This window comes from Brachionichthys hirsutus, unplaced genomic scaffold (genome assembly GCF_040956055.1).
Source record: "Brachionichthys hirsutus isolate HB-005 unplaced genomic scaffold, CSIRO-AGI_Bhir_v1 contig_647, whole genome shotgun sequence".
Lineage (NCBI taxonomy): Eukaryota > Metazoa > Chordata > Actinopteri > Lophiiformes > Brachionichthyidae > Brachionichthys > Brachionichthys hirsutus.
In genome coordinates, this window is record NW_027180359.1 from 187,540 (window position 1) to 203,736 (window position 16,197).

Consider the following 16,197-nt stretch of genomic DNA (forward strand, 5'->3'; position numbering starts at 1 on the left):
AACATCAAGGTGTAATGCCAATATTTAGTGTCCTACTTCTTGGAGCTGTGTCTCATTTATCAGTTGCATCAAAATATATCAAATGGAGAAATCAACCCACCAGAGAACTGGTTATAACAAACCCAAATCGTTCAACACATGCTATTTCTTGGGTTAAGTGGTCTGCAGCTACTTGGTAAATATACAGGTTAAGTGTGTGAGCTGTAATTTGAACAGTTAGCACAGACTGGCTGTGTATCAGACTGGCTAAGGTTTGGCATTTATCTTATCAATATAATACTCAGTGATGTTTTTGAATTACTTTTATTGATTAAATATTTGGCACCAGTGAATTAGTCAAAATGACAAAAAATGCTTTCAAGGACCTTGGAGGATCTTGGATAATTGTGCTGCTGTTGGCCAGTGTCGATTTTAATGCAGCTTATTAGAGTAAATCTCTTCTGCTTCTTTCTCTTTCCATATGTCTGCAGCCATGGGAGTGCTAATGTCAAAGAAACAGGTGGAGAAGGTGCAGAAATGCAACGCCGTCGTGTCTGCCTTCCAATCGGGAGTTAAAGACCGTTATCCCCCGGCTAAACAGGCAGACAGTGAGGTGGAGGAAGGCAATGGCCCTGCCAAACCATCGGCCAGTGTTGATGAAAAGACCAGAGAGCAGGAGGAGAAAGAGGAGACGAACAATAGTGCATGTCCTTCAACCTCCCAGCAGGCCTCAGCGCCAGCCAGGGTTGAGTGTAAGGCCAACCAGGAGGCTTGGTCCAGATTACGAGATGGGAAAGGAGTTGAGCCTGAAGACCTTGACAAGAGCCATCAGCTCACACCACCTGCATTTGTGCGGCCCAAAAGGGAAGCCGATGATGATCAGCCTGTAGAGGTGGAGCTGGAGAAGAAAGAGCAGGTATGAAACAATTCCATTTTTCCTCATTAACTCAGTAAGGACTTAATATTTGAACTCCTTTTTTGATGTAACACTAAAAATCCTCACATTTTAAAATTAAAGAGTGTCTCAGGCATGTCAACAATCTCCATGGCAACAGCAGAATATCGTCTCTTTTCCTCACTAAGGATAGACATTTTGATAAAGCGTTCCAGCAAGGGTGAAAACGGGCGTTATCTAAACACCGTTGTTGAAGGTGAGAAAGTACGAGTTTGAAGTAGTTTTCTGCAAGCCTCTTTATCTCCTCGTACGCTGAGAGATGTGTTGTTGTGTACAAGGACTCTTCACAGCATGGCACCTGTGGGCGGGCGGCTCCGGCTGGCTATATGCAGGGCCACACTGACGACAGGGGTGGGAGTTAACAGGAGCGCTGACACCATCAGGTTGTCTATTTGGCAAAGTGTAAACATTGTCTCACAGTCTCACTTGCTATCGCAGTTACATTTTCCTGAGAGGTGCAGAAATAAAAGTATCGATCTACGGATTTTTATTTCATGTGTATATATATATATTTGGGGGGGGGGGGGGGGGTATTTTTTTTAAATGTTGCATGAATCGTAATCTAAGATTACTAGAGAATAGATTTTTCCTTTAAAGAGACAGACTTCAAGGGAATTTATTTTGTATAATTGCAATCCCAACCTTCTGGATGTTACTGACCCAGATGCTTTTTGTGTAGTTTGCTCTTTCTTAATGTGTGAGCATCAGGCTTGTAGGGTCGCTTAATTTGTCAGCGTCATCTTTATGATGTTACCCCATCCTAGACGTTTATTACCTTTGCCACAAAGCATAACCCAAGATATTATTTTGCCTTTGACTATGATGTTTGCGTCTTGCCCTTGTACTGAAGATGGATGCACATGAAATGGGTTATGATTATAAGATGAACGCTGGCTGGAGAGATTTGCAAAGGTCTCATATGTCTTATGTGTGCAGCTGTCAAGCTGCTGCTACAGCACTGACAGATTAAAACAAATAAAACAGTGTGTGGATGGTAAATGGAAATGTGTTTCCATGGTTTACCAGTCAAGCCTCCTGCTGTCATTTTATGGGTTTGACATCTGAATTTATTCTGGATGTAAATGGAGAAAGTTAGGGAGACAATGTGGGACAATGGGCCATTTGGACAAAGCCATGGGTATTAGTCTCTATGTGATTATATCTGTACATCTGAACAAAGAACACAGCACTGAACCGCTGATACATTATAAGACAGCAATCCCACCATACCATCAAGCCACACACACACCACTGATGGTAAGGGTCACCTGTCTATTCCATCCTCGATGGACATGAGAGTAATCCTCAAACTGCCCCCCAAAATAAGATTCTAAATGATGCAATTTTAATCTTCTGTCAGCCACCCAGTGATGAGATGTGCGACGTGTGTGAGGTGTGGACGGCCGATGACCTGTACCCCTGCAGGATCTGCACCCGGGTGTTCCATGATGGCTGCCTGAGGGAGCTTGGCTACTTGCGTGCCGAGGCCCTGCAGGAGATGCGAGACGCAGCCCACGATGTTATCGGCTGGAGCTGCTACTATTGTGTAAGTCTGTTCATCCCACTTGCACTCTTTAATGATGAATACAAATAAATTAATGTTGGATTAACAAATGCAGATTCATTCTAAAAAAAATGAACTAGGTTTCGAGGAACATTTGGTGCAATATTTAATCAATATCTATATTGAGACTTTATTTGGAGTTGTGCTTTTCCTTTAACGGATTCCATGAAATGATTTAGCTTTGTGACACATACAGAGACGTTTAATGCATCAGTTTAATGTAAGGAAGTTGTGGTGGTCCAAAAACACACAAATTAAGAATATGGTAATGAATTTTCAAAAAGAGAAAAAAGTTGTTCTGGTTATTAAAAACTACTTTAGAGCTCAACAATTTTTTTTATTATAGTTACCGATAATCTGACTGGTCTCTTTACATTAATGCACATTTAAATGTGCACAGTATTTAATAATATATGCTCATTAGATGTAATATCTTATAAATAGTTAAGATAAAAACCTCAATCTGGACATTGAAACATGACATCACACCTTATTTTAATTAAAGGCCACAAATCAAATTCAGACTTCCAAAGACTTCAAGCTTTAAATTATGACGTATGGATTCATACGGCTTGTTTCACAGATGTCGAACGCTGAGTTGCCTGCCAGACAGAGCCAATCTTTTTTTTTATTTCTCTTTGACAAATACAATAACGTGATACAGGAAGAAGTTAATTCACAAAAATATCCCTGGCTAAGCATAAATATAAAGACACGGACTTGAGAGGAGCATAATAACAATACAACACATTCTTTTCATGGCAGATTCCCCAAGTCACCGCAAAAAAAAAAACCCACTCAAGTGGAGCTAATATCACAAACAGAGGCTCTGCTTCCTCTAAGTGTTAGACAGCTCTAATTAGCTAAAGCTGTCAGTGACAGTTGTCATGGTGAATGATCTGCCTTTAAGTCAATTCGCCACAGCTTGTTAATACAACAGTTGTTATTAAGTTGTGTTCAAAACTTTAGATATTGCTAAAGAAAAAAAAAACTGCAATATTTTCTCTTATTGCTGTTTTTTTTTTGGAAGGTCACGGATCGAGTGGTTTTTCAGCACTGGGCTCTTCGGCTTCCAGTACTCGTCTGTTGCTGCTGATTTTATGTCCATGTTGCATGTATGATGGCAGCTTTTGTGCTGCACAGCTGTAATTCCCGTTATCTTCATTGCAACAAACACTTGGCTTCTCATCAGGAATTCCAGACCGTTGACAAAGCTGATGTCTCTCTGGTGAGCGTCGCACTGTTTGAGGCCTAATACAAGTCTGTTTTAATCGAGGCATAAACAGCTGAAGGGCGCTTTTGCTGGAGGACCCTTCAGAGTGGAGGAGGGGCTTTGCTGGCTTTCGACAGATTTTTTTCGAAGTGAAATTGCTTTGCCAGGGTGACGTTCTCGCACAATCTTTTTTTTTGGCTCCTTCTTCAACTTCCTTTTTCAATGCGTGTGAATGTGAGCGAAAGAAGACGATTCAGAGAAAGGAAGCGGGAGAGAGATGTTCTTTAAATTGTGAATTCTAAGCTTATTTGTCAGCAGACATCATTCAGCTGTTACAAATCCCCCCTTCTGTTGCGACTGACATTTACTTTTACATATAGGCACCGGAGACTTCTGCTGGCAGACGGACCAAGTTTCCTTGAAAGTGAATTTACAGTCAGCCCTTCTAAGCAAACTGCTGGGTGAATGTTTCAGTGGCAGCCAATCATATGCAACAGGGATATGGATCATAAATGACCTCGTGGCTTCTGCTTGAGCTTGTGCTGACAGTTCTGGACCAACCAATGCGTGCCTGTTAAAAAGTGCATTTGAAGGAGTCTTGCTACATGTTTCATTGACATGGAAAAAAAGAGTCATTTGTTTTTCACCCCATCTATGTCTATTGTAATGAATACCGGTAGATAGTCCGCATTTTGCTTTTCAGCTCTGGTCAATCGATACTATGTGCCTATTATCTGCAATATGGTTCTGGGAATACAGCGAAGTATCAACGCTTAAGTATTTTAAGTGACCCTTAAAAGATTTATCTCTAAAGTGTATATGGGTTTGACTTGGAGACATTTAGGTTTAATATTTTGGTTTAAATTGAAGTAAAAACAATGAAATTAAAAATCCAGATTAAATGCAGTTGTGAGATAGAGGCCCCCACCCTACATGATTGTGTCAAATTCCATAAACATTGGTCAATAATCAACTGAGACATTAATGAACAAATTTTAAAGCTCCATTGACTGCAATGTTACCACAAATTTCAAACTGATCCATAATCCAGGATCTCTCCTTGATCATCACCAAAATGTCACAATTTCCTGAAAATTTCATTAAGATCCATCCTGAACCTTTTGAGCTATCTTGCCAACAGAAGGACAGACAAACAAATGAGTTTGTCTGTCCGCCTCAGCGGAGGTAATCATCTTAGCACCTGTGACAGATAGTTGATGTGACAAAGGGAAACACATAGAGGGCTGCAACAGATTAAAACAAAAAGAATTGTGCTTCCCACACAGTATGAGAATGCACTTTCTTGTTGATCCTCCGCCAAGGAGGTTATGTTTTTGATGCTGTTTGTCTGTCTGTTTGTTTGTTAGCAGGATTAAGGAAAAACTGCTGGATGGATCTTGGTGGGAAAAAAAATCTGAAGATGGGTCTAGTTTAGATCCCATTAAAATATCCATCTGGATACAAAGAAATCTGGATTTTTACGTTTACTTATAATGGAGGCTTTGTAATAATAATAATAAAAAAAAATCTTGTCAAATATGCATTTAATTCACTGACCAAAAATCACAGCCATAAAGGGGTCTGATATTACATAACAAACCATTTCAGAAGTCCACATAAGCAAAAACACACTCTCTCAACTATCATGCAAAATGTTGAACATTTTCTTTAATTATGAGGGGGATGAACTGCTTGGTTGAGGTTTGCACTCTCTGAGTGCTTTTCCAGTTTTAGAATAACATATTTAGATATATTGATACGTACTATATAAGGATTCTCAAACTCTTCCCCAAAAGTTCTTGGAAATGACATTTTGAGCAAGTGAGGCCTGGAAGTTCAAAGATTGAATCTCAAGATTGTAAAATTCTTCCCAGGACAGATGTGGGGGATTTTTTTACGAACTCCTTTCTTGATATAAATCCCCATTCAATGGCTTTTGTTGTTGTGTGGCTGTAACTCTTGCTTAGCTGAGACACATTCCAGTAACAATTCCAGTCTTCTGCAATGACACATTAAAACTTAAACAAGGACATGGTGTCCCAGCCTGCATCCACATCACATGCCGGAGAGATACAGACAGGATGTGAGTCTATTATCCTGGTTGAGGCTCATGTCCGGTACTGTGTGGGTCCATATTAATATGAATAGCTCAGTCCTTAATGGTCAAAAACGGAAGAGGCGTTGCAGGAAATAAGCAAACATGCTCATACGGCATGAACCCTTGATTCATGGTGTTAACAACTACTTTGCTGTAATCTTGTTGGCAGGTTGAAGAAATGCAGCAGGACACGCACAGCTTGCTGGGACATGTGTCCGCTTCCCAGTGGCTGCTTTAATGAGGCCAAGTGGCCTTCTTCGATTGCGGCGAATTAAACTTTAATATGCAGTGAAAGTTGGGGATGGGTGTGGACCCAATACAGAGTCAGTGTGTGGACGAGGGTAATCTAAGTTTGATCACTGAACTTCTGGTTTTATTTATTTCATACTTCCCCTTATTTAGCAGTAATTACTGCTACCGTGTTTTTGTTTGCAATTTGTCATAGTCACATATTCTGGAAAGGAAACCTGAGCTCGATGAAATTCAATGATTGGTGTGACGGAGCGTCTTCGAACGCCCCGTCGTTTGCTGTCCGACACGCTCTCTCTACATGGTGCTGCAAATATTCATTTAGAGTTCATAATGAGATTTTTAGAAAGTATTGATCGATTGTAACCATAATTGAGGGTAACGTAAACAAACTGGAGTTAACTAACCAACAGTCACCATAGAGATCATTAAAGTTTCATAAATAATTTACACAAAAATATAAATATTAAAATCAATATTTCTTGTGGGTTTTTTTTATCCCTATTTGTGGATTTTCTGATATCCATGCATATTTTATCACATTAATGTGATTGGATGGCTTTCAATTTCCATAGCAGCAATTAAATACACATTATTACATTTTGACCTGGCCATATGTAAATATAGATGAAATAAACTTTTTGTTTCTTTTAAAGAACTTTAATTTTTTTTTTTATTATGGCTGTACATCCATGAATATGACACATTAGGATGAAAGATGAATGGTAACATTTTCCCAAACCTTATCCGAAGTGCTTGCTATTCATCTAACCACAGATTCTGGAAAAGTATTGGAAATGTATAAATACGGTGTTTGATTCATTCACATACATGTGCTTTCTCTTGAGAGCAAGAGAGAGCTGAGCCGAAAGGCGAAGCTCTCCATTTACCGGTCGAACTTTGTTCCTACCCTCACCTATGGTCACGAGCTTTGGGTAGTGACCGAAAGAACGAGATCGCGGGTACAAGCGGCTGAAATGAGCTTCCTCCGTAGGGTGGCTGGGCTCTCCCTTAGAGATAGGGTGAGAAGCTCAGTCATCCGGGAGGAGCTCGGAGTAGAGCCGCTGCTCCTCCGCGTTGAGAGGAGCCAGATGAGGTGGCTCGGGCATCTATTCAGGATACCTCCTGGACGCCTCCCCGGTGAGGTGTTCAGGGCACGTCCCACCGGGAGGAGACCACGGGGAAGACCCAGGACACGCTGGAGAGACTATGTCTCTCGGCTGGCCTGGGAACGCCTCGGGATCCCCCCGGAAGAGCTAGAGGAAGTGGCCGGGGAGAAGGAAGTCTGGGCTTCCCTGCTTAGGCTGCTGCCCCCGTGACCCAGCCCCGGGATAAGCGGATGAAGATGGATGGATGGATGGATGGATGGACATACATGTGATGCTGGCATGAAACATATGACATAATAACATTGATTGAGCTTTTGTAATCATGTACACATAAAAAAAAATTGTTATGCTGAATATAAAACACTCAAACCTTAATTGAAATGAACTAAAAAACCTTTATTGAATAACATGGAATATGTAATAGTTGCTGACATCGCAATCCATTACATTGTATGTTTATGAATAATTGTAGGAAGCACATCTAGGGCTGACTCTAGATAATTAGATCACATTTATGTCATGCACCATTTGACTAAATTAATGATTACGTCTTCTGTTTCTCGTAAAATGAAATTCTCTGCCGTCGCCTTTCCATTTCCTGCAGGATAATCTGAATCTGCTCCTAACAGAGGAGGAGATGTACAGCCTAATGGAGACCTTCAAGCAGTGCAAGATCATCCCGGGTGAGTCACCGTAAAGTAAAGTTAGAAAATAAGACATTGCTACTGTAAATGGCAATTTAAATTGGTTTGCCACTTAAATACAAGCTGGTAGCCGTTAATGCCTATTAGTCTCATCGCATTAGTTAGCATGCTCGCATTAGCTTACAGCATGACAGCGCGGCCTCGCAGTTTTACATACAGAACAAAAGTGAAAATTAAGTGGAGAAGAAATAGATATTCAGTAGGAGATGGAATAAAACATTCGCTTTTATATAATGTGCAATTATTATATATTAAAATACATTAAATGGCCGCTACCCCTCCCTGCAGAATATATGAAGCAGAACATGTTTACTTTTGCATGATAAATGCTAATTTGAAACAAACTATTTGTGATGTCACTTGCTTTTTAAAATTACATTATTAATGAGTGCAGAGAAACTTTAACAAATGCACGTGAAAACGGTCTGATTGTGTCAGACTCACAGCTCAGCTCGGCCGTTGGAACCAGAATGAATCCATTTCAAAAGATGTTTTGAGGACCACGTTCTGCTTAACCGACAGTCTTGACTTCTTACATTCTCCTGTCAATTGCTCTACATCTGTTGACACTAAATTAATTTGTTCGGAGGCAACCTCTATTTCTGCACTCTTACAACCTCCATTGGGGAGCAGAGACAAGGTCACTGGTGAACAAGTACTCGACCTGACAGAGAGCTATACTACATGTACGTAGAATTAACCATCATTGCTCCTCCCGCCTATCTCCTCCTCAGTGTGTGGCATTTTTCCATAGCTTGGGGGGGGGGGCTGGCGGGGGCAATCAGTGAGAGGTGGCCCCGTGCCATTGTTGAGAATGAGTCACCATAAGGTAATTATTTCTGGAAGACTGCACAGCAACTAATTAGATCTGATGTGATGAATTGTTCCTTGCTGCTGTAGAGTCATGCCTGGTGTCAGATGAGCTGCTTCAGTACCGCCACTTTGTATCCAAGCAGCAGTTTGATAAAGACCTGACCGATGAGCAAGAGGAGGAAGTAATGGCTCAGTTTGCAGCGCTGGATCCCGAGAAGAAGGGCCACATTGAATGGTCGGACTTCCTGTGCTTTGAAACACTGGCGGTCTTGAGGAAGTTTCGCTCAGAGGTAAATCCCATGCGCAGACTGCACGATTTGTGACACTTACGTTGTGACTATGCCTCATACAACTGAATCAGTATTATGTTCATACATGTAACTGTCTGCATGTCTCAGTTGCCGTGGCCTTGTTTACATTTGAACACAAAATGATGACAGGTAGATGCCCGATAAATGCTGCTGATGCCGAATAATCAGTGTGACACTGATGGATGGCATCTGAAAGTATATATAGAATGAATACACATGTTGTATATATTTCAGATACAACTCACAGTATTCCTATAACAGTACAGTAATACCTCGACACACGAGCGCTTTGAGTGATTTGGCATCACTGAGTGGAGTGTATCGACAATATGTACAATTCTCAAACAGAACGATGCTAATAAGGACACAAAGCCTTCCAAAGGCAGAACTAATTATATCTAAGTTTGTGTACGGGTAAGGTACAATTACGGTATAAAGTGTCTACGTACTTTAGTGATTTGAGTTACGAGCTCGGTCCAGGAACAAATTATGCTCATATGTCAAGTTATTACTGTATTTAGCACACTGGAAAAATGGTAATTCTCAAGTGCATCTGTGTTGCAGAACTACATTAAGTGTAAACTATGTAGGAATACAAGGATTTGGGGTTATTCTTGCACATTATGAAGGGAGGCTTAGAACCCATGAACACGTAGCATTGTCTGTTAGAATTACGGACAGCACGACCTCGGACAGGATTCATTCAATTTGCTGACAAAAATGTTTGCTTGAGTTTTAAGCAGCAGCCGGATAATGGATGTCTGCATTGGTAATCAACATGAAATATGTTGAACTACGTTCCAATGAATTTTGAATTTTGTTTATGTTGTTTCATTCATTGTAGCGGACACAGTCATAAATGACCTATAAAGTATTGCAGTTCTGAAAAAGACTAGACTTCTGAGCTTAATGCTGCATGATATTTCTGCATATATTTCATATGATGTGTAAATAATCTACAATCAGTTTTGTGTTTTGATGAACGGTATCTTCCAGCCTGCCAGGTGGGGTGTCTGGTAAAATCAACCCTTCCTCTTGTAGATCCAAAGAAAATTGGCTTGTGTCCCCGAATTACTCTCCTTTATTGCATTTGATGCCCTGACAGCAGCTTAAATACTATATGTTTTTGGCTTTGCAGATTCATTTTACGATTTGCAATTTGTGACTCCGGGGTGACATGGGGTAAAGCATTGCTTGCTAATTATGTCAAACATGTGATAATATACTTGAAAAAGTTTAAGTAAAAGTCTAAATTACAGCACTGAAATGCAGATGAAAAAAACATTATATGATAAAAGGAGGACATCCAGGCAAATGTATTACTTAAATAAAACATTTATTTCTAGAACTCAATGATGCGCCTGTTAACTGCCAAGGAGAGAGACAACGCACGATCAGTGTTCCTGAGTCTGGGCCTGGATCGAGATGGCATGATTTCAAGAGCAGAATGGCGCCAGGCCCAGCAGTCCTGGTTCCAGAAGCTCAGCAAAGACTCACAGTCCTGCAATGTGAGGTGAGCACACCACAGACAAATCCAGCCATGACTGAGTCAGTAAGTAGTAAGACTCAAAACCAGTCTAACATATTCTATTTTCAGACTAACAGTAAAACATCTGCATAAAGTCCTGCAGACATTTTGGGGGGAGTTAGGGTTTCATCTGTATGCAAATTGTAACAGTCATGAAAAATAAAAAAAGTTTGCCTCCTCTGGGAAAAGATATGATTAGAGGCAAGATATGAATGTGTTTTGTTTTCTAATATGCATGTTATGGACAAAATCTAGGTTCAAAAATATAGAGCGCAGTAAACATTTGTTATTTTATTTTTTGCAGATCATACACCACTTTAATTGTCAGGGATGAAAAAAATGATTGTCATTTTTTTCCCCAACATCAACACAAACACACAAACGTACTTCACTGGACATGTGTCCCCTTGTCAACATTTTAGGTTGCTGCGGCTTTTGAAATGCGTCCCTTCTCTGTTTTACAGGCCCACCTTTTAAGTGATAATCATGCATACCTTAACTTGGATTCCATGGTAACATGAAAACAATCGGAATATATTGAACTCTGGTCTGTTCCATCTGTCTGGACCCTAACTTCATTATTTAGTTTCTCACTCACTAGTTGTCTAAAGATCTTAAAGTTGTGGTTATAAATGCAAAAGTTGCATCGTAAGGGCAGCAAGTTTAAGGGATATTTATCAATTGAAATTAATAATATGTTGCTATTGATAGACTTCAATGGGATTATTAATAATATATATATATATATATATTGATAACCCCCTTTCAGGAGATACACATTGTCTTCTTGAACTTTTTATTAATTTGAATTTTACCTTTATTTAACCAAGTAAGTTAAGTGAGAACTAATTCTCATTTTCAATAATGAACTGGACCTAAATTGCGTGTTTTTTAGTTTTAGTTTTTATTTTAAATGCGTTTCGTTTTTGTATGCAAATGAGCAAACTGTTATTATCTTTGGAGATGGAGGAGGAATATACAACAGGCATACTTCACACTATTTACACTCCATCACACTTTGCATGCAGAATAATGACAGGGAAGTCAATGTTAATTAAGTTGAATGAGAGGCATTGGATTTGGCAATAAAGGAAACAAGGATTATCACAGAATATTTGCTTCTGGGAAACATATTGAAATTATCACAACATGTGAAGAAAGAGTAAATTCAGCCAGATCTATATTATATTAATACGTTTCATTTGATGATGCATTTTGCACTGCTAGTCAGGATGTTGGCAAGCACTTAATGCCCTCCATTTGGAGGCAGAGTATGATTGCCTTTCTGCAATTAATAAACTGTCCGTTACTGGATTGACAAAGCCATTTACTTTTTGTCGGAATGCATTTTCGAAGACTTTTCAGGCTGTGCTGTGTTTGGCCTGAGATCTGTTCATGTTTAGCAACAGGGCTTAGACAAAGCAAAAAGATACAAGACAGTATTGTATCTGTGGTTCTGTAGACTTTCATCACGCTTCATCCTTTTTAGTTACTCATGCACTGCTACATCACAGTTTAACAACTTGTCATATGTTTTGTACGTGATGTCAGAATTTGTAGTAAGTGGTGACTACGAACAAATGTAGTCAATTAGACACATTCCTCTTTTGAATGAAGTGGACCACCAAAGTATGAAATAAATGAAGTATTTCAGATTTGTGTGGCTCCTCCACCACCTCAGAGAGTGTCATGTGACTGCATGCATGTGAATGTGTTTGCTACTGCTTATAACCTCTTGTGCTGACTCATCTCCTGTGCTGTGCCATTTCATCACTGTCACCCATGCAACAATTGGCATTCCCCACAGACTCATGGGAATCTGCTCTCCTATGAATTGTGGGTGAGTGTGACTCAGACCTGCATGGCTGTCATCCTCACGTCAACACCCTTGAGTTCTCCGCAAACCTCCAAGTATTTTCAGACAACTCCTCGATTTAGATTTTACTTGTAATCTAACCCTCAGTCTACATATCTGAACTCGTTCTAAATACACAGCAATCAAAGTGTCATGCTTCCCTGAATGAAATGCAACGCGCATAATGTGAGCCCTTCCTCTGATTAGGACTTGTTACATGGAGGCATGAATCGAATCACACTGGCCTCTGATTACAGGAATCAAAAAGAGATCCTTCTGATCTCTTTGGGAGAGCTTTGCTTTAAAAGCCTCACTTATCACTATAAGTGGACACTGTGGACGTGAAGCATGTGAGTGCACATCAGGTCCATGCATAACACTAAAAGCCAGCCATGCTCATTAAAAAGGAAATATTGAATGAGGCATGACGCTACTCTTTGCTAGCTGGATTATAGTCATTATCAAGTTTCAGCGTGAGAGAGATAAGACTTTTTTTTCTCCACATCATTCAAAAGAATCCTCATAAGAGCCTCTACCTGACTGAACGCTAAAAAAAAGAACTTATATAAATGTAGAAGTAATCTAGGTTCATACTGAAACACCACCTGCCCGATTTCAGGAGCTCATCAGCAAATGCTGCCTGGCTGCAGAGGAAGTCAATGAGAGGGGCTCGATACCCCTAGAAGCAGCCTTGTTAAAATACTTAGAGATCACATATTACCGGTATACCCTTTTTCCACAAGTTAACACAGTTCCCAGACACCATATGAAATATCTGTCCCAGTCTTTGGTCAAAATAAAAAACAGATGCTGCAGGACAGCATCCTTCTTTTCTGTCTCAAACAGCTCTGCCAGAAAAGCCCCTGAAAACAAAAACAAAACTAAATTCATTGCGTGCACGTGCACAGCTGCATCTGTAGGATCCCTGAGACACGTCTCTGGAAAAGCACTTAAAAAGATTAGTGGTACAGGCGAGTAAAGAAATAATTTAGTGCAAATTTTTATATAAGAATTTGGCATCCTCTCCTTTCAGTGACTACTAGTATTCTATTGAACTCCTGCTTTTCTGTTTTTATTCTTTGTCTTCTGGTGCAGCATAAGTCACGTTGGACCCATGTGCGAGAGTAGTCCAGCCAGCTCCGGCAGCGAACGGAGCAAAACTGATGAAAACAGGTTTGTCTTCACTGGATTTATGAGTACGTAAAAGACATGGGCAAAAAATATTAGAAACTAACTATAACAGATTTGCTGTAAATATCAGTTGGATGAAGCTAACACCAGCAAGGAAATTTACATAAACTTGTTCACTTTGTGAGCATAAATCCTGACCCCCCCCCCCCCCCCCCCCCACTGGACCAGGCTACAAATTGCCTTTATGAACTTGGAGACGTACTTGTGCAAAACGCATTAATATTTCATGGAATTAATTTGGAGTAAAATTATAGGACCCAAACTGCTGTGTTCTTGGAAACACAATTCTCCCTCCAGGCTTTCCTCATCCTACAATGGACCTCTGGCTCACATTTGTCACCAGACAGTAGAGACATATCACGTATTTCATATTGCAACAATTTGCAATCATTTTTAGAGAACTCAAAAGTATCTGGATCTACTGGGATCTGCGCATTCTACTTTCTCTAATATCATCAAATTATTTGTTCTTTGTGGTTATGTTAAGGAGCACTTTTGTTCTTGCATATAAACTTTATTAACATTTCACTGTTGTCCTTTATGAACTTTATTTCTGAAGTGCTCCATGGTTCGTTTGCTCAACCTCTCTCCACAGCACCTTTTCCATTCCCCTAATTTTAATTATACAGTAACAATAAATATTTGTATTTAACTAGGAAATATACCCCTCTGTTTATTCCACAGACTGATGACCTGGGCAGACTTTTTAAAGGAGAGTGCCATCTATATCTTGGCTGCACGCCCCAATAGCTCTGCCATGCATATCCGTTTGCCTCTATAGTCCAGGACGGTCCGCTGCAGCCCAGCAGGGAGAGGGAGCGAGAGCGATGGAAGGTGTACCCGTCGTATGCAGATGAGTGGAGCAAGACGGACATGATGACACAGTGATGTGAGGAAATCAACTAAGAGGACTGAGAAATAATGTAGATCATGCCATCGACTGAATCTCTACCCCTCTGTATCAACCCCACGGCCACGAAAACTGACAACACAACACACGCACACACAGACTGACAACGATAACGCAAGTGACAGCAGCTGTCACAGGTCCCCGACTCGAAACCCTGACGGCTTAAAACAAGTTCAAGAGGTAGAATGAGGATGTCAGAGGTGTTTCTGAAACTTTGAAGTGTAGACATGCACAAAATGGGACAAGCTTGCGTTGAATAAATCTAGACTGCTCTGTACGGCCTTCCGACGACATAACACACCGCTCCACGTGTGCATCAGTGCGACAGGCTGTTACTCTTTGTTATTCACCATCAGACTTGTCAATCACGCTACGCAGAGGCACATACAGATTCCTTAATGGTACTCTTACTTGTGGATGGGCTGATGGGAGGGGGTTAGCACTGCAACTGCCATTATCAGAACATATACCAAACAGGAATGAAAGCTATCTGCATAAACCATATTATATGAGAACTGCTATTCATACCAGTATAAATTAATGTTATGCATTAAAACACTGTATTTATTCCGGTATCCACCCATATAGCCTGTGTTTTCCCCCATTAACTTCCAAGATGTTCTTCTAAAGTGTGAACAGGGTATGTGGAGTGAACATTAATGAAGCTAACCCTAGTAAGTGTTGTGTATATATACTGCCATATCGTACATTATGTTCCTGTTTGTGCCCAGAGCTTGCACTTTGCTAAAAGGTGGAGTCATCTGCCACTTCTGCTCGAGTGTCAATATTACTAAAGGACAATCTGGAGAAGTTGTGCAAGCATTTTGTCATTTGTTTATATGCATAACACATGATGGAAACTTTATTGTTACAGGTTTCATAACAATTTAGATGCACAGGAAACTGCCCACAGACTCACTTGAAACATGCTGTAACAAGAGGAACGTCATGCAGTGTTCATGCCATGTAACGAAGGGTCGATTTCAGGTCGTGTTAGTGAATAAATGTGATGATGAAATGAAACGTGATCGTCTGAATGGTATGGCACAGTGCTGAAATAAATGCATAACATTTACTCTCTATTTTTGGAAATATTGATGTCTTTATTTTTTATTATCATAAATGGCGACAAAGAAACAACAACAAACAACAAAAAGCCTATAGGACAATTAAGTTGCAACATTTACCACAATACTATACTATTATATAATAATAATACTATATAAGAATATTTTCTCAACACAAATTATGTAAATTCTGCACATTTGCATGAAATAATAATTGTTTGTCTACTTACAACTAATTAAAAAATAGTGTCTATGGCATCAGTTATGACAAATCAATAATTATTTTTTTTAATTAAGCTTCTTTAATTAAGCTTTTTATTGTCAGTATCATCACAATACAAGTACAGTGCAACATTGAAACACGAGTATGTTGCAAGAACAACACACCAACACTGACCACTTTGTAGTACTACCTAAATATCCACCAGTATTTACAACACACAAAAGAATAAGGTGGTGCATTTTCTGTTTTCAGTTTTTTTTCTAAAGGAACCAGTGAGATCTTTGTCCTCATTCATTTACAATTGACCTTTTTAACATCCATCCATCCACTTACTTGCCGATTTTGCACTTTGCGGGTCACGGGAGTTGCTGGAGCCTATCACAGCTTGCTATGGGTGGGGTACACCTGGGACACGTCGCCAGCACATT

General features: G+C 40.0%; 1 protein-coding gene across 1 annotated transcript; it reads left to right on the plus strand.

The window, feature by feature from the left end:
* Window positions 1–472: 472 nt before the first annotated feature.
* On the plus strand, window positions 473–14,350 carry LOC137914011 (PHD finger protein 24-like). Its single transcript, XM_068757630.1, has 8 exons — window positions 473–895; window positions 2,295–2,480; window positions 7,772–7,850; window positions 8,772–8,974; window positions 10,342–10,508; window positions 12,331–12,363; window positions 13,474–13,551; window positions 14,254–14,350. Exons 1-8 carry the CDS (start codon window positions 473–475, stop codon window positions 14,348–14,350), a joined length of 1,266 nt encoding a protein of 421 aa, XP_068613731.1.
* Window positions 14,351–16,197: the final 1,847 nt, after the last annotated feature.